Below are 22,773 nucleotides of genomic sequence, written 5' to 3'. Positions count from 1 at the left end.
TTTATATTTTATATTTAATAAAATATAAAATGTACAACTTATCATGTTGCTGCGATATCTATAATTAATTATAAACTTTCAACCGGAAGTCATTTCATTAGGCTTCGAGGGGGAATTGCATCGCGAGAGCGCATAATTTTGGAGTTTATTTTGGTTCGTCGACGCGGAAACGCGATTTCGCTACCCGTTACATCGAGATTCGTATCGCTCCCGGCTATGTACCTCGATATTGGAGGGTTCGACGTTTTCGACCCTTAACTATTCCCGAACTCCATCGAAAACTTGGGACACGTAATTCCTCGCTGCGAGAAAGTCGCGCGTACATATGTACAATTTATAATTTTTCTCAGATACCATCAATCCCCGTATTCCGTAAAACACGAAAGGCTTTAGCCGAGAGACGAAAAACGTAATACAGAATTTACGCAAACGCGATAGAGATAAAAGATTCTTTTTTATCGATTTTTCGACGAGCGCATGAATAATAGCAGCTTCCTGCATTTAAAAAGGCAACGTTTTAGTCTCATTTCTTAGAATCTCTTTCTCTCTTGCAACTATTATAACTCTTTCACTAAAAAATTAGATAGTTAATTATTTTGAAATTATTTTCGCGTACACACGACTCGTACAACGCTAATCTACAGATCCGGACGTGCTTCTAATGCAAATTGACCATTAAATTTCTCGGGTGCATCGATCGAACGTACAAGAGAGTCGTTGAAATTCAGCGTGCGTCTTGTCCGATAATTAAGAAAAATCGCCTAAGGGCGTAAGCAGCGTGCGTCGCGTCGCTTCCTCTTCGATATTGTCAAAGTTATTTGATTCCGGGGAAGGGTGTTCGCCTACGGGTTTTGCTGCGTGTTTTCGTGCGCGGGACGCGTGTGTTCTTTCATTAGCTGCAGGAAATTAACCAAGAACGACCATGGTTGCCTCTCGGTACTGCAATCCTCTCTCTGTCTCTCTCTCTCTCTCTCTCTCTCCCTGGAGAGATTCTGGAAGCGCGTCATAGCGCGATGAAGGGCGAGGGATAATCGGTGCGAGGTCGAATTTCGAAAATTTCGCCGTTTCACGGGCCGTTGCACGTGACGCTCCGGTGAAAATGACAGCCGGGCTCTCTCTTTTGAGTGGCGCGGTCATTTTTTTATACCTGTCACGCGATACCCCTTTTTACACCGTCGTGCTACTCTCCTGTGTGCGTTCGCGATGCGAGCACATTCTAAAGCGTCTCATCGGTGATGAGGGTGAATGTAGGTTGGAAGCATGAGAAGTGAAAGGGTCGAATTTGCATAATTGTTTTCAGTTTACAGAGGCGCCTTGCGTTAATGAAGAAAAATACGGTGGACTGCTATACGCGATACAGTAAAACGTCACGATTCTTCCAACATTGCGAATGTATATTTCGGTCGTTTATTTCCTACCTATCTCTCTCTCTCTCTCTCTCTCTCTCTCTCTCTCTCTCTCTCTCTCTCTCTCTCTCACACTCTCTATCTGCCTTTTTCTTTACATTCGGGTTAATTTACCTGAGCTTTAATTTACCATTGAAATAAAATCGCTACAATTTAATCTAGAAAAGGAAATAACAGAATATCGTGAATAAATTAATCTTTTTAATATGTAATCTTAAAAGTTAATGAATATAATATTAAATTAAATAAAATACTATTGTAATATTATGTAAATTCTGTATTGCTTAATTAGTCTGTGCCTTTGCGATCATTCTAATATAACATGATCGAAGCTATCATTGTATAGCTGTGTACCCTGACACGCGAGAAATTTGATCATCTAGTTACGAGTTTAAAAACGTCGATGAAACTACTATCCCAACGAATTTGAGCAAAAGTTGATGGGGTAAGTTCGAACGGATATCACGGGAAGACTAATCTTCCAGGCGAATCACGAAGAGCATTGACCCGCGGCCTCGCGCAGCAACATCAAAAATCGAAAACGCTTATCGATTTTGCTGTTCTAACGGTGGATGGGAAACACGACGTGGGTGGTCGCACACGTTTCAAACCCTCGAGCAGTTAGGCCAGTCACGTGTAGTGTCCACTGATACGAGCGCTGCATACAAAAGTTTTTCGACCTCTACTTTGCGAGCCACGTCCATCCTCGTCTCGACCATCCGTGTATATACGATACACGCACACGTCCAAGCTTACGTATGTATGTATTACCGTATCTCACATATACGTTTAAAGTTATTGTCGCGCGTATTGTACATATACATATACATATATTCTATACTTTACACACCTATTAACGTCTATAGTAACATCCTCACGTCAGACCGGCATACTTCGAGTTTTTAGATGCTACGTATCCGCAGAGAAAATAACTTTTACACCCATACCTGTATGCCCACCCCAAACATACAAGCACATTTATACATCTATAGCGATATTTCCGCGCGTCATATAACGTTCCTCTACGCTGCCTACCACGCATCATATTTTCACCTAAACTTTCTCTCGTACGTACATATGTACAATTACTCGCTATATCTACGTTTACGCCTGTACATAAAGCTACCCTTACGCGCCCCGGCACACCACATAGCTCTTCTCAACCCTCTCATATATACGCCAACACGGTGCCTTCGTTCTCGGCAATGGCAGCCGCTCTGACACCGAAAAACAAGGAAAAGCTCCGCGTGAGTGCGGTCGGAGGGACACGTACGTACGTGATATGCTCTCTTGCAAACAACATCTCCAATGAGAAGGAGAGATACTCGGCTCGTCTGTAGCTCGTCCCGACCTACGTCGGACGCCACGCCACGTGGATACGTCTAATTCGTTTCACGTGTCTCGCCATGTCGGGCATGTAAAAGAAACATTTTCCTCGCAAGATAATTTCATTACAATCTCGATGCTTTTACGAGACGTAAAATACAAGACATATACATACATATATTCAAGCCTTTCGTTCTTCAGTCTCGCTACTCCTTTCCGGGTCTAATCAATCCGATAAATTGGAGCTTGCAAATGATCCGCCTTAAAGATTCCATTAATTGCGTGGATACACAAAGAGGAAAATCGATAGCACGATTGAGCTTTATCAGTGAACTAATTGCGAGGCAAAAACATGATAGGAAGAAGATAAGAATAAGAAACTAAACGAAGAAACAGGCAGGAAGAGAACATTATGCGGTATACTTGATGGAACGGTTGTTTACTTCTCTGAATGATGAAGTCACCGATGAATAAACATGGATTCTATTATTTGTAATAGTACATTTTAACATTCTTTAACGAGACGCTTTTCTGTCCTTTGGGAAAGAAAAAACGATCGAGATAATGATTTAAGATGAAATAGAAATGCAATATTTTCTTGCAGTAATTGAGACACATAACAATGAGTAAAAATGCGGTTTTTAAGAGCTAAGAAAAACATCTTACGGTTAAATAATTAAATATTCAATGGGCAAAGTTATTTTACCGGTGTTAGGTTACTTATATTACTTATAGGATTATCAAAGCTTTTCAATTCTGAATGATATATTATTCAAATAAAATTCTCCTCTTAAACTGAAAGAAATTAATTTAAAGCAATCTTATCTTTTCGTACTTCGATGAAAGCGCGAGTCTGTTGCTTGTTCAATAGAACATTTTTATTATCAATAAATATGTTATTATTCTTATCTAATTATACTTATCAAGTAATTAGTTTTGACTGTTACTCGAGTTTCCAGCGTTATCAATTCTACGCATTACTGTAGATAATATTAACCATAAAATTAGAGAGAAAATAATTTTTCACTCGGACCGAAAAAATGAGAGTACGATGAAATGTACGATGGACATGTCAAAGATTCAGCAATCATTGGGAAGTAGATACGCCTAGCGGTATCAATTACCAAACTGTAATTGGGACCGAATTTCTGAGCACGCACGTTCGATCTGTCTCTAGTTAATCGCCGATACGAGACACGCTTGCTTTGTTAATTAAAATAACTTAAGCTTGAACTTTTAATCACAAGATGTATTTTTATAATTGTAATTTGAAATATATTATAATTTGAAATATGAAATAGCACATATAACAGATTACAGATTCGACATAATTAATAATAATTATTAAACTTTTTAATATTAAACTTTATTTAAAATTTTTCACAACTTAATAAACGAGATCTTAAGCTCTTTAAAGAGCTAATAGATACTATATATTAAGCACATAAACTAAATGTTGGATGCTTTTTAATGTATGACAAAAAATTAATAATAATAATTTTTTTTAAATATTATAATAATGTCTCACAGGACTTTAAGAGAGGAAGATAATTTAGAAATTTTATAAACGATTATCTAGTTGATAATAACTGTGGTGACCCACTGACGAACATTTTGACGAATGTCTCAAAGAAGTGAAACTGACGCAAGACAGAGACAACTTACATATGTAATTCTCTTTGAGCCGTTTTCGTTTCATCTAATCACTGTGGAATAGCCACCTCCCGCCGCGTTTCCGTTTCCCTAATTAAGAAAAGTCGTCGTTCTCCTAGGACTTCGGTATGACGATGTCGTTCGCTTCCTCGTGATAAACTTTGATGGCCATTAAAGCATCTTAGAACGTCTTAATCCACGTCGACAAGAAAGTTTGGCGATCATATTCGAAAATTCGTTTTTGTGCGCAGAACTGATTACGGCTTTAATTATGATGTCTTAAGATTGCGAATAATCTTAAGAATGTGCCACTAAAATATCAATTTCTCGTTGTGTATAATATTATGTATAGTATAAATTATTTTTAAAGATTCTTTAATACTAAAAAGATCAAAGCAATAACTTTAACTAATAATTGTAAATGTACAATTTTTTGGTAATTTAGGAAGTTTTTAATATTACGTAACACACGTTTTAACTCTAAAATATATTATTTTCCCAATACTTTTTTAATTAGATTAAGAAAAGTTTCGCGTTTACTATATTGCCAATATTAAATATCGAATATTGTAATTAAACTCTTTAATATCTATAAAGGAAAATATTAATTTCATATTCCTTCGAAGAAGTTATCGTCAAAAAAATGAACTACGACATTATTGTATACCTACATACATTGTCTATTAAAAAAGGTTCTTCAAAATATATAATTTAATAATTAAACTACATAGTTTAATAATTATAAACAATATAGTTTAACAATTAAACGTATATTGTTAGTTAATAATCTACTACGTTGCAATAAATTCTTTATTGCATAGTTGCTTCTGCAAGCTGGATATATGCTGCACAATCACATGACCATTCTCTATTATTCCTCATCACATTATCGTGATATTAATTGTTCCGACGTGTAACACGAGCACGCGAAATTAATTCCAGAGGTTGCTTGAATATTTTTGCAACCGCGTGGGCATCCAATTAGTGTTAGGTACGCTCTGATGCTGTCGAAGTAATTATCCCGTAATTGATACGCTTCGCGCGGATCAAACAAAACAAAAAAAAAAATGTCTTGAATTAAGGAATGCCGGCGTGCTCGTTCAAGATAACTGGAAATTATTCTCGACTCAGCCGTTTTGTTAGCCCTCTTTCACTCTCTCCGGCCAAATGCACGCTTAGGGTAAATTCGCCACAAAGTTGTTTCCAACTTGGCTGACTGAAAATGTTTCTTACAGAATATATATATAACTCAACAATTTAAATAAATAATTATCAAACATTGTTTTTTTATATTTGGTAAATAAACTGTAATTTCTGTAATTTAGAAAATTATAGAACATTTTCAAATAATTTAGTTTCTTTTTCTCAAAATGGAAAGAAATAAATACATGTATCTACATTTTTCTAATAATATTAATAAAAAATATATAATTATTCACGACTTGTGGCTAATACACGACAGACTAATACGAATTTTAACACATTTTTTTTATTACGATTATAGAAATTTTTAGAATATACATATATTAGATAATTTATTTTAAATTATCACTAATTGTAAGAGTATGTATTGTAAAGATATGAAACGCACGTTATTGGAAAATTATTCACGGACTCAATGGTGGATTTTCATTACGTAGAAGTACAAGCTTTTGATAATTCCATTTCGCAATTCCTTTCTACGATTTCATCATCGCAATGAGAGATAACGGTGCAAAAAGCTTCATTAGACATTCCGTGCGCGAGGACGCGATCGTATGTTGCAAAAGACACCGTACGGTTATAGTACGCGGCCGCGCGTTTATCGCCGATAATTAATCGCGGAAGAGCCGCTGAATCAAAGGAATCAAAGGAACGAGTCGATTCGGCACGAGCGTGGATTATACGAGGGGCACGAATTTAATTTCCTCCCTCTGTCTGCCAATATACCGAAGGGATTCGTAAGCGAACTAATTATTTTGCGAACCATCCAGCGAGTGGCTCGGCCAGATGAAGAAAAAGGTAGAGCGAAAAGAGAAGCAAAGAAATTGAAGAAAAGTCGTGGAGAGTGTCTCACTGTTCTTTAAAAAATTATTAAATGTATATATATATATTATTTAAAAAATTGAAAATATATAGCGAGTTATTCTTAAATATTTAATATACGCAAAATATAAAATTTCTAAAATATATTTTAACTTAAAAAAAAAAATTTATTTAGCAATTATAAACTCAAGCAATTTTGAAATGTTTACATTAAATTTATTAATATTTGTCATCTTATTTGTTTTAAGTATAACAAAATTAAATTGCTCTCGAATTGTGACATAATTTATTATGTTAAATTTCTCTTTTTCGCTTTTTTCCAGAATGTGCAAAACACTTAAATGATACTTCGATTAAGAGTTTAAAATGTTAACAATTTGCATCATTATTTCATTAATATTTGTAAAAAAATTTGTGGAAATTTAATTATGATTTTATCTCATTGGTATTTCCAAGAGAAGTGCAACGTTGCAGAAATTTCCTCGATGCAACCCTGTTAGAAACGGATGGACGATCGAGCCGCGCAATAAGCGAAAGTTATTTTGCCGCTGCAAGCTCGCGAGGGGAAAGGGGACTCGCGATAAGCGGTTATCGGAGTGTAATTCAATTACTGGATCTTCACAGTGCCCCAAGCACTATTGTCCCGTTTTTCCCCTCTCCACCCCGATCCTTCCACCATCGGAACGATCCTGCACCGACTTCGCCACCCCTTACACCCTCGCTGCCGTATAGGCGCTGATTCGTTATCACCCTTTACCCGCGACACAATGGCGTTAAACAGGAGATAACCAAACTGATATTGTGGGTCTACCCTCAAGTTCATTGCGATGACGACAACTTCGTTAACGTACCGTGAAAAAGAAAGAGAGAGAGAGAGAGAGAGAGAGAGAGAAAGCAAAAACTGTTGATGTGTTTTTGATAATTAACTGATTAAACGCGCGGATATTTACGTCTCAAATAGAAACGCGTTGTCGACATTCTTGGGCTAATTAATGGAAAGTAAAATTTTGCGATGCATATTATATAATGAATAGCCACCGTATGTGTATATATATACCCGGATATTGGATAATTATTAAATATAAGACAGCTGAATTACATGGATCATCAATAGATTATACATCATAGCTCTATATCATAGGTATTAAAAATGCTAATTTTTTTAGTTATTAATACGAAATCGATAATTTCGCATCGATTATTTTCGCATTTTGTTTGATAAATTTTTAACGATAGTTTTATTATAAATTTATCGGAAAATAAGAAATTTTTAGAAATGTTAAAAAATAATGTAGACATTGATAAAGAGCAGAATTGAAATTAACATTTCATATGAATTTTATTCACTTTAAGATGAATTTAAGCTGTCGATAAATTTAAATCCAAAATATATATGTATAATAAAATCCCTTTCTTGCATTTTCACAGCTTTTAAATAAAACAACTTTTCTTTTAAATTCCAATCATTAAAATAATTTACAAAATTCCAGTTATTAAAGTAATTTACAAAATAGCTCTTTATCACTGTTGTATTTTTTCTCTTTTGTTCTCTCTGTATTTTATTCTGCTTTCTATATTTCATTCTCTCCTTTAAACAACACCATGATGTTAAATGGAAAATAATCAAACTGATAGCTTCCTGCAGGCTTGACAGACTAACGTTGCAACCGTCTGCTACCGTCGCAACTTTGTTAATGTAAGTGAGTTTCGGAGAGGAAGAAAGCCGAGAACGGAATACAGATAGACAAGAAAATGTCAAGTAAAACTCGATGATGCGAAACTCTTTAACGACTCTTGCTCATGATTTCTTCACTAAAGGTGTACAAGAAAGAACAGAACATTTAAAGACAATCGATGTTCTTTGCTTATCGTTCTTTAAAAAAAGATCTATTTTACATACGACTATATATAAGCGTTTCATTCTAATAAAGTTCATTACAAAAATAAATATGTATATAGGAATTATACAGTAAAAGATATAAAGCATTAAAAATTAAAATATACTTTTGGCAAAATCATATTTGTTTTTTACAAATTAGGCAATAAATTTTACGTCAATTTTATTCCGAATTAAATAGTTAAGAAATTAGACATCAAGTAACTGATTAAATTTGTTGTTAAAATAATTAATTGAATTGTTATTAATTTAATTTACATTATTTTAACGAGATCCATTTATGGATATTGTAAAATAAATATAAAAGATTTGAAATAAGAAATAAAACAAGAAAATAGAAATATTTTTAATATAAAATTTGATTTTTAATATAAAATCTAAAAACCATTTATTTTACATATACACATATATATATATTCATATTAATTACATATAAATTCAAGAAAGACGTGAAAAAAGCAAAAATTAACCAAATTTTAGACATAGATGAAATTTAATTAAAAATAGAACGTTAACTTGATTGTTCGGAAAATAATGAACAAAATTAATTTGTCTCTATTTAATTTGATCATTCTTTTTATCATTTATCATAAAATAAATATTAAACTTGGTATATTAATATTATAATATTAATATTAATATTATATATTGATTAATAAATTATATAAAATTATATATTGATAAATAAACTTTTATTTTATTGTGTCAATATTTTTTATATATTTAATTTGCGTCATAAATTGTCTATTTTCAAATATTAATTTTATTTTCTTATATTTGTTTAAAATTACTTTATTTACTTTAATTCATTATTAGCAAAAGAATTTCAATTTTAGCATTTTATAATTTCACTTTTATTTATAAATTTATATTTTTATAATTTTACTTTTCAATATCTCAAAAAAAATTGTGTATATTTCTATATCACACATACACAAACGCAATATAATATTGTTATATTATTTTCCTAAAAAATAACAGTCAGTCATTATTTTCCGAATAATTTGTAACGTACTGTAATAAAGAAACTCACAGTACATAATCGATGCGCCGCCACTGTAATGTTACAACTGCTTTTGCTCCTTAATATCTGCTTCATTCCATATTCGACTGTTTTGTCTGTTTTTACGATAATTATTTATCGCACTTCGATGCGACGTGACTCCAAACGAATGGACAATACGAAGAGGAAAATCACACGTAAATACGTTCGATACTTTCGATCACACTCGGTCACACTCGATCACTTTCGCGAATGGCACGAAATACGCGTTAAAAAAATACACTCTTCCGACCGACGTCGCGATCACCCAAAAATATTACATTCGCGAAAATAAAATAAAAAAATTCATATTGTCGCGATCAAGCGGAAATTATAATAATAATTAACACGCCTGAACGTCCGTAGATTGATTGACGACACTTCCGGTCCGCGTCGCGTTTTTCGGTAACGTTTTCGGAATTTCAAGTTTAATAAACAGAGCGATGCTTGCGCTACGACTGTACGCGAATATCTCAAGCAATGACGTCACGTTCCCCCTTTCGCTCCTTACAACAGAGTCCCCGTCTCCGATGATCCGCGATTTCCGAAACTTCCTTCGATACTCATCGACACTCCGGTATTCCTCGAGATGCTGGAGAACATTCGCGACGGTTGTCGGTCGAATAGAAGCCACGACGGTAACGTAAAAATGCGACGAAACGATATTTCAAGCAAGGCACCTCTCCCCCCTTTCCGCCCTCTCCCGCAAACTGAATCGTCTTCGATGAATCCCCGATCTTTGGACGCATTCTTTGATATCCGCGAATATCCGTCGACTCGGATACCTTTCGAGATGCCGGAAAATGCTCGCGAAGCTCGTCGATCGAGGGAATAACGTCGGAATAAGCGGGAGAATCACGGCGTATTGGAACATGACGGCGAAACGACGAAGGAGCAGGATCGAATGTTCGAAGATCGTAAATCGCCACCGATTGCGACGAATACGCGCGGACAAATCTGTCTCGAGAGTACGGACCGTTCCTAAACCCTGACCCATTCCCGATGTACGCGATTCTTCCCGATATTCGATCAAAAGGAAATCGACGGAAACGACACGGGGCGACCGCAACTCGATTCGATTCCGCGGATACTGAACGCGAACTGGTGCATGACGGACGGTTAAAGAAATTTGTGACGTCACACCGATCCGTCTAATTTCATACCGCTACGCGGCGGAAATTTTCGGCTCGAAAATATATTTTCACTAACTCTTTCGTTGCGACCTTACGCTTTATTATTACGCTAAAAGAGGATTCGTTACAGCGAAATTATAAGTTAATTATATTTATATATTCGCGATATATTGTATTTTCTTTCAAGAAATCACGACGTGAAATATTACTGCGCGACATAGGATCGCTGTTCGTTATATAATTGGAAGCGTTTGATTAATCAAGAATGAGGATTTTTCTTGTTAATTAATCGATCACATGTAACATTTACAGTGCTAAGTTGAAGAAATTTAGTCGTAGAAACTTCAGCTAAATATAATATATGTATAACGATACAAAATTTCATCACGTATAATGTATTTAATTTCTCATTTTTACGCGGGAAGAGATTCTTTAATATTATTACGTTTTATTGATAAATTAATAAGAATATTGATTGTTTGAATTAGAATTAATAATTGTTCGATTTTTGTGAATTATGAAAAATCTAAACGAATAAATGTTACTAAATTAAAATAATGCAGGTACTTATGTACATCATAATAATATGATCATGCATGTATACACACACACACACACACACACACACACACATACATTAAAGAAACAATTTGAATAAATTCAAAAATATGTTCATCTTTGGCGAGACGTGAAGTATTTTTAAAAAATGAGAGAGAAGCATCATTCCTTTACCCAACAGCAATCAATTTCACGATTTCAACACAACCATTGAGATTCAACGACACGCACGTATAGTTGATCGCATCCTGCGATCTGTGATTTAAAAAAAATGCCGCATACAAAGAACGTCGTGCTATTATAATATATTCTCCGCAATAATTGTTTCAAAGTCGGAATGTCGAAACTTGATGTGACATTTTACCGTAAGCGATGCAGGTATATACATTGTATATTTTTATATTCTTTATGTTTCGACATTCTCTGCTCGTTTTTCTATACATACGAATAAAATATGTTGTAATATCGGCGACATGAGCATTAACCATACGTCACACGTATAATGTGCAACAATATATACATTATTTACGATGCTTAATATAGCTTAATTTTTATTTTAATTTTGCAATTTATTATGATATTAACGTATTTTATTCTTTTATTTATTTTCTAATTTGCAAGCGATTCTGGATGTTAGAAGCTGTAGATTTATCGAAACATATAACATCTATTAAAATTTACTGAGCAGAAGTTTGTAGTCATATTTAGATATTTTTTTTAATTATCATATATAACTTTTTTGAAAAACTGCTTCAATAAAAATTTTATTTTTCTAGGCGACATTTTAACACGCCTATATGCATACATGTATGTATATTTTCATATTTATTTAATATATATAATATAATTCATTTCCATTTAATTAATAGTTATTAGTGCATTAAAACAATAATAGAAAAATAAAGAAAGTAGATAATATATATATATATATATATATATAAACAAGATGCATTTTTTAATGAAAAGTTAGGTAAATGCTCACAATATTCATGCAAATGGAAAAAGTGGCGATTAAAAATTTGCATTAAAAAAAGATCTCGATGAAAAGATACCGTAGTATTTTCTGCAATGTACTAATTGGCTAAAGGGGCACGATGCTGGGCAGACAACCAATTAAAAAGAGCTGAGCGTAAGGAAAAAAAGCTGAGCGCGAAAGTTGCCTTTATAATCGATTCTCTCAAACGAACTCGGTAAGAGCAAGAAACTTGAGCGAGACTGCCTCCCTTATTAATTATTAATTATCTCATTCGTTTATTGATCCATTTTTGCATTAAATCCTTTATTCTATATAACCCACACATTTTCTTAATAAAATGTATATTTTATTTTAATTTTATTATTTATAATATGTATATAAAAACGAGAAAATATATTTTATTTTGCGAGAAACTGATTACAGAACAAAAATATATTAATTTTTTTGACTACTTATATTTAAAAAATTATTATTTGTTTATATTAAATTTATTATTATTATTTAACTAATTTGTTTATTTAATTAAAAATAATTAAATAATTAAAAATAATTTTTTAAAGCTTAAATTTAATTTTGTAAAACCAAGTTAACTTGAAAAACATTTCTGTTATGCATATAAAAAACAGTTTCCGAACAACAAATAAGACGTATATATACGTCTTATTATATACACACACACACACACTCTACCACACATTACTATTTTTTGTCAGATAATCACCTGATGTATCATCTATCCTAAAAGAAGTAAACAACTGTCTTTATTTCCGCATAAGCTAGTTCTGGAACAATCGTTCGTTCCAATTATTGGATTCGGTTAAGGCTACATTTTGATTAAGCAAGTCACGATTCGGGAATGATGAAAATTGCTCGCACAATCCGCTGCACTTAATCACTCTCAGCGGCAAATAAAAGCAGTTTGAATTGAAATTAAAGTGAATAAAAATCGGAGCGCAAAAATAAGCAAAATACATACATAGCAACCTTTTCCTATCGATTTTTCTGCTGTACTCTTGTATTCTAATCCAATTCTATGATTAAGCGGAAATTAAAACGCAAATACACGAAACATTATATTTTTCTTTCCTTATATTTTTTGCTCATATATGTTTTTACATATTTTTACGTTGTTATTGTGTTATATCTCAATATAAAATAAAATAAGAATCAGTGTGCAAGCTATGAAGAGAAGAAAAACAGTAACTTCCATTCTTATTAATTTATATATTTTACGATTTTTGTTATTGTTTTGATCGAAATAAATTTTCAGGATTAAATAATAATTTAATGTGTAAATATATATGTGTGATATGGTTCTTATCTATTCATCCAATATATTGTTATTATTATTCATACACAATATTCAATCAAAAGTAAAATGAGTAAAGCAATATTTTTTCATTGCTAATTCTTACAGCTAATCTCTGTTCTGAACAAATTAAATCTTGGTTCATATAATATTCTAAATAAAAATTCAAGTGTATAGTGTTAATTTTTTCTACTAATTTACCCATTATACGCTGTTATTATTATCGTTATAATTTCATTGCAAAAATTAATAAATATACGAATGATTTCTCTCTTACCAGTCTGACGGCATGTTGCTATTGTTATTTTGGTCCAACTGCATTGTTCCACTAGCGAACAACTTATAGTCGAGCATAGTCGCCGACTCTGTCGCATTCAGCGGTGCGTTCGGCATCTGCACGCAGGACTCGAACATTGATCGTTTCTTCTCGAATTACACAACGTGCGCTGCAATCGATATAACAAAAAAAAAAAAAAAAAAAAAAATTCGCCAAACATTTTATACGAACGGCACCGATAACCGCCGTTCGACGCCCGTTTTGCCGCCTCGGCCCGACTCGTGACGACGAGATTTGAAATTTAAATTTTATTAACTGGCGTACCTTATCGGAGATGAAAAGTGTCCTGTTACGTTTAATTAACTCCAACGAAACGTACTCGATACGATATTGACTGAAATCGTGATTTGATGGAAAAAAAACTCTTATACGATCACTATTATCGAAGCAAAAAATTTACTTCATTAATAATAGAACTTATAGTCAGTGTCCTTCAAGTGTATCGATTGTGTTGCGTGGAATTCTTTCTTGTATACACTTTTAACGTAAAGATATATCGAATAACAGTGATTAAAAATATATATAAAATAAAAGAAGAATAAAAAATAAATGTAAACCGAACATGCATTTCACATATTATTATAAAATATCTTAAAAGTTTATTAAAAATTTAGTAAATTAAGTGACAATTATAATTGTATTTAAACGAATGTATCGATTCATTTTATGTGTTAAAAAAATAGTCCTCTGATTATTGAAAGAAAATTATTTAGTAATATTACATAATAATATTACAATCAAGAATTTATATTGATCGTATAACAATTACGTTAGAAAAATTCTACGATAAACCGAATAGATCCACTATTATTATTAGTCTCGATAAGCCGAAACTCAAACGTGGTATTCGCGTTTTTGCTTACTTACCGAAGGAAATCTGCTACTGTGGCACGATCTGAATTGCCCGACACACGTGTACACACAAACACACTCTGAGTTACTTAAATTTTGAAGATGGAATTTGAAATTATCAAATAATCTTTGAAGAATTAATGTTGAGGAAAATGTACGAAGAACAGACGTGACAAAGATCAAGGCACGAGTCGTCTGAAGAGTCTGCGCACCGACTCGCAGCGCAAGTTCAACTGCGATCAGTTTGGATATGTCTGAAGACTAAGGTCGTAGCGCGATGTTATTATGCTTAGTCTCAAGTAGAGATCGCGCACGTAAACATAAACGAAAATGTCCTAAACAGCGTCATTCGGCCAGGTCACGATACAAATTCATCATCGTAAATAAGTTTCTGGTATTATATAGTATTATATAGGGTGTCCTAATATGTCTCTTTTATAAGTGAGAAAAGAAAGTGTAATCGAAAAATTAAATTGAATTTTAAAAATCAAAGATTTAGATTTTTATCATTATTACATTTATTTTTTAATGTAAATGTGTTCCACACTAAATTTAAGATTAGATAATAATTTAAAAAATAAAATTAATAATAATTATAATAATAAAAGTTGCATCTGAGATAGAGATGCAAGAATTTATAGTCAGTGAAAAGTATTATAATTCTACATATTAAAAGAATAAATTATAAATTCTTATTCAACGGTACATGTGTGTGGTTTAAAATTCTTATAATTTTTTTTCAATTCATTATAGAAAGCGAATCACGCTTACAACGTATTATCCCTTTATTCAATATGATCTTTTATCAATTAAATCAACTTTTTTTTTACTTACTAATAAATACAATCTTATTTTCTTATATTTCTATTAAAAAAGCGATTTTTTACGCAGTTAAAAGATAAATGATGCTTATAAAGCAATCTTCTTTAAAAAGAAGATAAAAACCCTACAATTTATTAAATTAGTACAGGATTTTTGATTAAAATTTTATATAGTTAAACAAATGATATTTCATATTTCCTCAGATTAAAATAAAAATATATCTTATGATATATGATTTGTCAATCTGCAAATTTCGCAACTTTCTTTAAGTTACTTTTTTTAAGTAACGTTTGAAAAATGTGTCACATGTGTCTATGAATAAGATGGTTGACGGTTTATTAAAATCAATAATTAAAATAAAAATCTGAAGAATATATGACTTAGTGTGTCGTTACGTTAAGGAATTTAAAAATAATTAGTAATCAGAAATGAAGTATCATAATGTCGAATTATCCTACAAAATCGAACTATTACAAGCATCTCCACTTGAGCGTAATTTATCGATGGACGTGCAAAAGTGGAACTGAAATGCTCACAGTTTTTATTGAGAGAGATATCGGATATGCCATCGCGCGCGCAAACATGGTGAAAGAATCTCTCTAAAAGATCGGTACGAGTGGGTGGCCATATTCCACTACAAAGGTGAAAGCTGGAAGAGGATGAAGCTTCGAGGAGGTTCCGCGCGTAAACTGATATTCGGAGCACCGAGGCGAGAAAAGCGTAGCCCGAGCTTAAGAGGCACAAAAAAGGCGCTTTCCACCTTCGCGAAGTAAGCAACGACGTCTCTCGGGCTCGCTTCTCGGATGGGGTTGGGGGTTGAGGTGGCGAGCGAGGGAGGTCTCGGGGATTAGATTCAAGGACTGAAGAGCAAGCGGCAGAACGCGGGAAGATCTTATTTACCGGTGGAGAGAAAGAGTCAGTTTTTCTCTACGGGGACACATAATCTCTCTCTCACCACCGGGTTCGGCACTGTCGCGCGTCATATTTCATCCCGAATAACCTTGACGCCATAGGCACACATATCTCTCTCCAATACCTTATTCGCGTCTTGTCAAAAAGTATTTTTGATAGACCGAATCTGGGTATCTGTCGATGCGACTGTCGTCGAAATTACGATTTTCCGTACATGTCTCTCGTACATATATTTTGTTACTATTATTCTCGCAGATGTAACATCTCGCGAGGTTCCAAGAATAAAGATAGAAATTTTATCAATACAAATAAAATTACATACACATAGGTTTTTTAAATTGCATTTAAACGGAAATGAGCACGCCTACGTTTCGCGAAAGAAAGCACAAGAAAAATTCAAATAAAATAAAGAAGGAAGAACAAAAGAATTTAACTTAAGACCGCGAAAGGCAGGCAATATTATATTATAATAAATATTATAATCTGCACTAAACGTGAATATTTCTATTGCACATATGTTAAATGTATAAGCATATTTTAAAGTATCTTTGAAATAATACAAATAAATAATAAAATAAATAATGAAAATTATTTATTTTTATATAAAAATATTTTTTGGAAGGAAACATGTTAAAAAAAGAATAATTACTTATTATTTATATAATTAGCCGGAATATAATTAGAAGATAATTAATATCTACATAAATATAGCTAAAATGTATTGACGTCATTTACATAACTTCCTCTTCATCTTGAGTAATTTCCGTAGTTCGATACTTTAGCATGCAAAGAGAGAAGAGCAGTGGACTTGAAGGGTGCGGGAATAAACTTCGAGGATTAAAGAGCAAAAGGGCGGAAGTGGACGACCAAAGTATGCAGGTTTTTTTTTTTCCTGACGCTCAACTTCTTTCAGACGAATTGGCTCCCGTATATGTAATACAACATGCATCGCTTCAATTTTTAGATATTATGTGGCGCACTTGACTTCTTAACTTTTTCTTCGGAAAGGTTCTCGATGATGCTCGAAAGTGGAATAAGGGCAGAACATTTTCATTACATAAAATGAGACGTTATGTTTGGAGTGTATGCTCTTCTCGAACTCGGTTTTCCACACAAATAGATCGTGGCAGAGAATTTTCTTAATTAAATTACTACATATAATAATAATAATAATATATATATATATATATATATATATAATATAGTAATAATATAATGTATGATAGAAAAAATATCTTTTGTTATTAAAACTGTATGCTTTGGCAATTACGTCGAGCAAGTCAACAAGTCGGTTTACATAAACATTTGAAAAAATTGTTTATACAATAACTTTGCATTTTTTCGCGCGTTATTAAAAATATCAATGCGTATTAATATTTTTTCTCGTTTTTCTTTCTAATCGATTACATCCTTGTTGGTAAGAGAAAAAATTCCAGATGAAAAGCGCAATTTATAATAAAAATAAAAAAAAGGAAAATAAGAAAAAAAATATACTGGTTTGAGAATAACAGGACATTGCATTCAATGAAGAGAGTTTTTACACGCAAATTTAGCGAAAGTCCTTCATTCGTACAACAAGCTGTCCTGGCAAAGCTAATTTAGAATTGCAGCCTTACATAGCGAGTATTTCCCTTCCTTCATCGCTTTTTTCGCTTTCGCGTTTTTTTCGTCCGGTTGACTATTTTCCTGTCCACCGTCGCGCTTGTCGCGAGCCAACTTGTTACAAAGGAAGCTACGTCGCCAAAGGGCGAACGTAAAATTGGCTCGAGGAAAACTTTTGTAGACGCGATACCGTTTTGCCAGAAAAAGAAAAGCGCGATCTATTAACATTGAGTTGTGCCGACTTTTCTTAGTGTATCATCGAATAGCATTTTCTTTCCTTATATTCCAACGAAAGCTAAAATTTATTGAACAAGACAAAAAAAAAATCGATAACACACAAATTAATTATAGAGGCAATAAAAATGATCGAAGTATCAATTCCATGTATGTAACATTACATTTCTATAATACTATCTTTCTATAATATAATAACATGTAACATATACTAAGAAAAAAAATTGGTTAAACAGACTAAAGTCAACAATTATTTAGTTCTACTAAATTCAATAATTATTTAGTTGTATTAAAAAATATATAGATAAATTAAAAGTAAATTTTTTTAGTATAATTAAATAATTATTAAATCAATTATTGGATTAAACAATTATACAATTTTATTCCGTATAATTAATTTTTTTCCCAATATATAACATATCTATTTCTCTCGAAAAAATTAAGCTTAGTACATCATTAAGCATTAAAATACATGTGCAGTTATAATGGCATAAAATGTAATCAAGAAACTACTCGTATAGTTTGCCCTCCTTGTGCGCGCATAATGTGATATATGCATTACTGCATATACTTATTTAAAAATGAAACAGTATACAGCAAGAAAGAGACGCAGAAAAGACGCGGATAATATAGTTGCGTTTTTTTATTTGTGTCGTATTTCTACTCGCTATTCGCTCACACCAGGCGTCATAATTAAGTTAGACAGATTGTATATTTTCAGTGAATTCGTTCGGCTAATTATTTATCACGCTTATTCACCGTCGTGCATTCTCTTGGAATGTACAGACACTGATTTATTATAATGAATGAAATTGTAGAATAGTAATTGTTTTCTCGGGCGCGGCGACACGCGAACTCGTTATATATTGGACTGCGGTGGACGGTTACATAATTACAGTGCAATTCAATTGTTGCCCTTCGAAATAATGCATCGAGGCCTTGAGTGCCGACATTATTCGATCGGCGCGCTGTTTTAATATTCAAGTGTTTCTAGGAACCCCATCGATGCTCGCATGCATTATTGCGAGAAAATGTCTGTAAAACAAACGGAAAGCAAAGCAATGCAAAGGGACAAGGTGCATTTCGATACATTTTCCTACCCTGCAGTAAAAGCAGAGCGGTTAGTCATTTTGAGCGCGGTGACACGCAAACTCGAGCTTATTACAGAGCCGTGGTAAACTGTTGCATAATTACAATGTAACAAGAGCTGTACAAACAAATGTAACAGGATCTTAAGCGAAATCACGAGGTTTTCACAAAATCGATATTTGGTATAGTAATAATTAATTTTGTCTTTACACGTATTTATTAAAATCAGATTAGAGTCCAACCGATATTTTGTTCTGATACGCTACAGTCCAAATTTTTTATCTTATCATATACTAATTTTTAATCATTCTTAAATAAATCCTACAAACACTTTTTATAAGAATTTTAATAAAATAAAAAAAAAGTCTAAATTTTATATGTATATATGTATATGTAATTTTACATGTATTAACAGAAAGCCAAAATGTGTTAAAAATAAAGATGATTTCAGAATACAAAAACCAATATGTATTTTAAGATATATTTGAACATTAAATATGTAACCACATAATAGCATAAAAGGTTATTCAATATTTCTTGGAACACGCGTGAGATACTTCGTTATTTGTACAACACATGAGAGAGAACATCAATACGACTGACGAGATGCATTGTAAAATTGTGCACAATGCACTTTCGTAAATGTTGCAAATATGTAGGACCCAGTGAAAGCGAACGCGATTGAACCGGAACGCTCCATATTTACACGAACGGATACTATACGAATATTTCGCACAAAGTACGGACGTGAAATAAAAAAAGGATCAGACGTATGCGCCGGCAAAATGCATTCGATTAATTACGCCGTGGACGTTTTCGAGTCGTAGAGCAAATAGATCCGTCCCTGGCGGCATTCAGCCCTGCCCAGGCACCGGCAAAGCCCGGTACGTGTAAAGCCGACGAACAATGAATAATATTGCGCCTGTTTGCATTTCATCGCGCTCGCACACATTACTAACGCCCGTCTGAACTGGTCCGGTCTTTTCGATAGGGCCGCTCCGGTCCGGCTCGAAGGGGTGGTGTGAAATTGCGGGGGTCGAGCGAACCGTGCCGAGTACTCAAGTAATAACGAAATTGACGCAGGAAACGCGAGCGCGAACTCGAACGCGAACGCGCTTATGTAAATGCGAGTGATATGTAGCGGTCGGTGTAGACCAATTAATTTGCTCGGTGCATAAACGCGCGGCGTGCGCGAGACTGCTCCTCTCAACGACGATGATCGATCGATTTTGCATACGTTACTCACGAGCGATCGAACGGTGGAAACAGTATAGAGAGTCGCTTTTAGATTTTTCATTTTCAAAAATCAATCTTCATGCACTCTGATTCTGACGTCGTAGCAAAAATTTTATTTAATCTTATCATTTGCGACAACTTCTCAACACGTTTTTCATTCAGCTCCCTGTGTTATTAATTATGATTCTGGAAAAACAAAAAATCTATATTTAAGGTTCAACGAACAAAAGATTAGGAAAAAAATTACGCAAAATAGCTTTATTTTATCCTGATCATTATTGCTGCTGTTTGTTTTGTATCACTGCACATCAACAATATGCAAGCGTACAAAAATATTTTCGCATCTTGTCGCGCTTGCAATTAGGCACGATCGGGTCATTACGCCGCGGCTTCGCAGGTATCACGCGCGACCGTTTAATCACGCGTCGTTTCGTGCATTAAGTAAATCCGATTACCGGACAATGCCGCGCAAATTCGATTCCATCGCTGCCACAACGTAGGAAAATTAATGTACACCACCCGCCGCCCATCTACCCACCGGCAGGTCGTCGGCACGTTTCGATGCGACGAAGGAAACTGCTGGTGCAGAGGTCGTGGGGGATTTTTCCTCCGTTTTTCCTGCTCGCAAGTAGATCTCTTTCTCTCTCTCTCTCTCTCTCTCTCTATCTTTCTCCTTGTTGTTGACGCGGCCGCTGCCTTTCTCACTTCGCCGGCGAGCAATTCGCGTTCTTACTGTCGCAAAAAAAGGGAAGACAGTGGGAGGGGAAAAAAAGAAGGGTGAGAGTGGGCGACGGAGAACGGTGGATACCTCCTTATTTGCAGGAGCTTAACGATAGATCCGTTTCGCGAACGGAGCAAAAGGTAATTTACATTCAATTCAGGAAATCCCAGATGTCTATTGGCTAAAGGACCGGCCCGGAGAAGAATACCCGACTACCTACATCGGATATTCGGAATCTGCATAATTCTGGCTCCGTTCTTTCTATTCCACTCCAAACCCGTCCGGACACCACCGCCATCCCCCTCTGGTTCCTCTATCGGTCTCTTCGCTCTTCATTGAATCCAATCGAACGCTTCGGACTGCCTACAGTCTCTTTCAGCTATTTTTCGCGTGCTTCTTTGGTTGTCAGATCTTATCTGTTGGAGACTCGCCCGATTTGGATCACGGCCGTAAACGCTCCATCGTAGATGGACGGAGGGTCCCAAAGTACACGCAATTAAAGTTTCAATTCCCTACGTCTTAATTTACCCCCGGACGGCTCGAGATCGGGCCACTTTCTTCGTCGAAACCGGGAAGTACGAGAAAAAACGACCCCAGAGGACACTTCTATTCAAATGTTTTCGCTCGCTCACTCCCTTCTTCAAGTGAAATCATCTCATCGTCTTGTTCTTTCCTGTTTTCCGCATGAACCTTTTTTTTCGTCTCTTAGAGGATTTTAGCCGAGGTGCAAAAACTTTTGGTCTGACAGAAATGTTTAATGTTGGAAGATGACCGCCGTGCCAAAGCTTATAATATGGCATCGAATGGACCCGCAAAATATAGCGATACTCTTATTTTCCGTTGGATTCTATTGTTAAAAACGCTTTCGTGACAATTGTATATCATTAATAATAGATTTCAAAGCTACATTCTTTAAATTAGATATATTTTAGTTGAGAACAATGTAAACTTTGTTATTATTATAAACTGTTAAATTTAGAATTTATCATTACTGTTAATATTTATTAATAATAAAAAACTTCAGACGCTCTAAAAATTTCAGATATTATATAATTTATCACATTTATTCATCTCGTATAAGCATACTTTTTCATGTGAAAATTTTCATTGTTCTAAAAATTGAAAATTATGTAAAATATTTTATATTTTAAAAGATTTTCTTAAATTGTTTAATATAATACATCTTTCTTTCTCTGATCATTTCTCCTTAACAAAAAAATACAAGTATAATGACATATTATCTTAAGAATCTACAATAATTCAGAAACAGCTGAAAAATTATAGTCAGAGAATCGGAGAGTTATAGAATAGAAAAGTTTAAAATTTCTTTCTGCAAAAAAATGCTTTTCAAAGAAAATTTATTTTTCAAGATTAATTATTCTATTCGCTCTTTACGTTATAATCGTAATAATAAAAACGAGTCGTAATAATAAAAAAAAAAAAAAACAAATGAATAATAAAATATCACGAAAGAGAAATTTTATAAAATTTGTTGCTACTCGACATTTTGCAGATATCGCAGTTTGTTGGGCGTGTAAAAACTCGAACAAGATACACATAAATCAAATAATTTATTCTCTGTGTAAAGTCATACTTATTTGTGCGGATAAGTCTTAATAGTCGCGCTGGTATAAATCTCATGT

The 22,773-nt window shown here is 33.7% G+C and overlaps 1 protein-coding gene across 20 annotated transcripts in view; it reads right to left on the bottom strand.

The window, feature by feature from the left end:
• The window catches only part of LOC140664251 (CUGBP Elav-like family member 1-A), a 528,745-nt gene that overhangs the window by 198,605 nt on the left and 307,367 nt on the right, over positions 1-22,773 (bottom strand). Inside the window, exons 1-2 of one of the 20 annotated variants that reach the window (XM_072889220.1) lie at positions 14,530-14,949; positions 13,603-13,771 (exon numbers count right to left, since the gene is read on the bottom strand). The exons of 17 other annotated variants lie outside the window; for them this stretch is intronic. In XM_072889220.1, the coding sequence (XP_072745321.1) occupies positions 13,603-13,739 (137 nt within the window). In that variant the 5' untranslated portion in view covers positions 13,740-13,771; positions 14,530-14,949. Of the gene's footprint in view, positions 1-13,602; positions 13,782-14,529; positions 14,950-22,773 lie in introns of those variants that run through there. 2 more of the 20 variants (XM_072889221.1, XM_072889224.1) reach the window with 2 other exon arrangements.

The sequence above is a fragment of the Anoplolepis gracilipes genome, chromosome 3 (assembly GCF_047496725.1).
Source record: "Anoplolepis gracilipes chromosome 3, ASM4749672v1, whole genome shotgun sequence".
NCBI lineage: Eukaryota > Metazoa > Arthropoda > Insecta > Hymenoptera > Formicidae > Anoplolepis > Anoplolepis gracilipes.
Note: the sequence above shows the minus strand (reverse complement) of the source record. Positions and strands in the feature narration are given on the sequence as shown.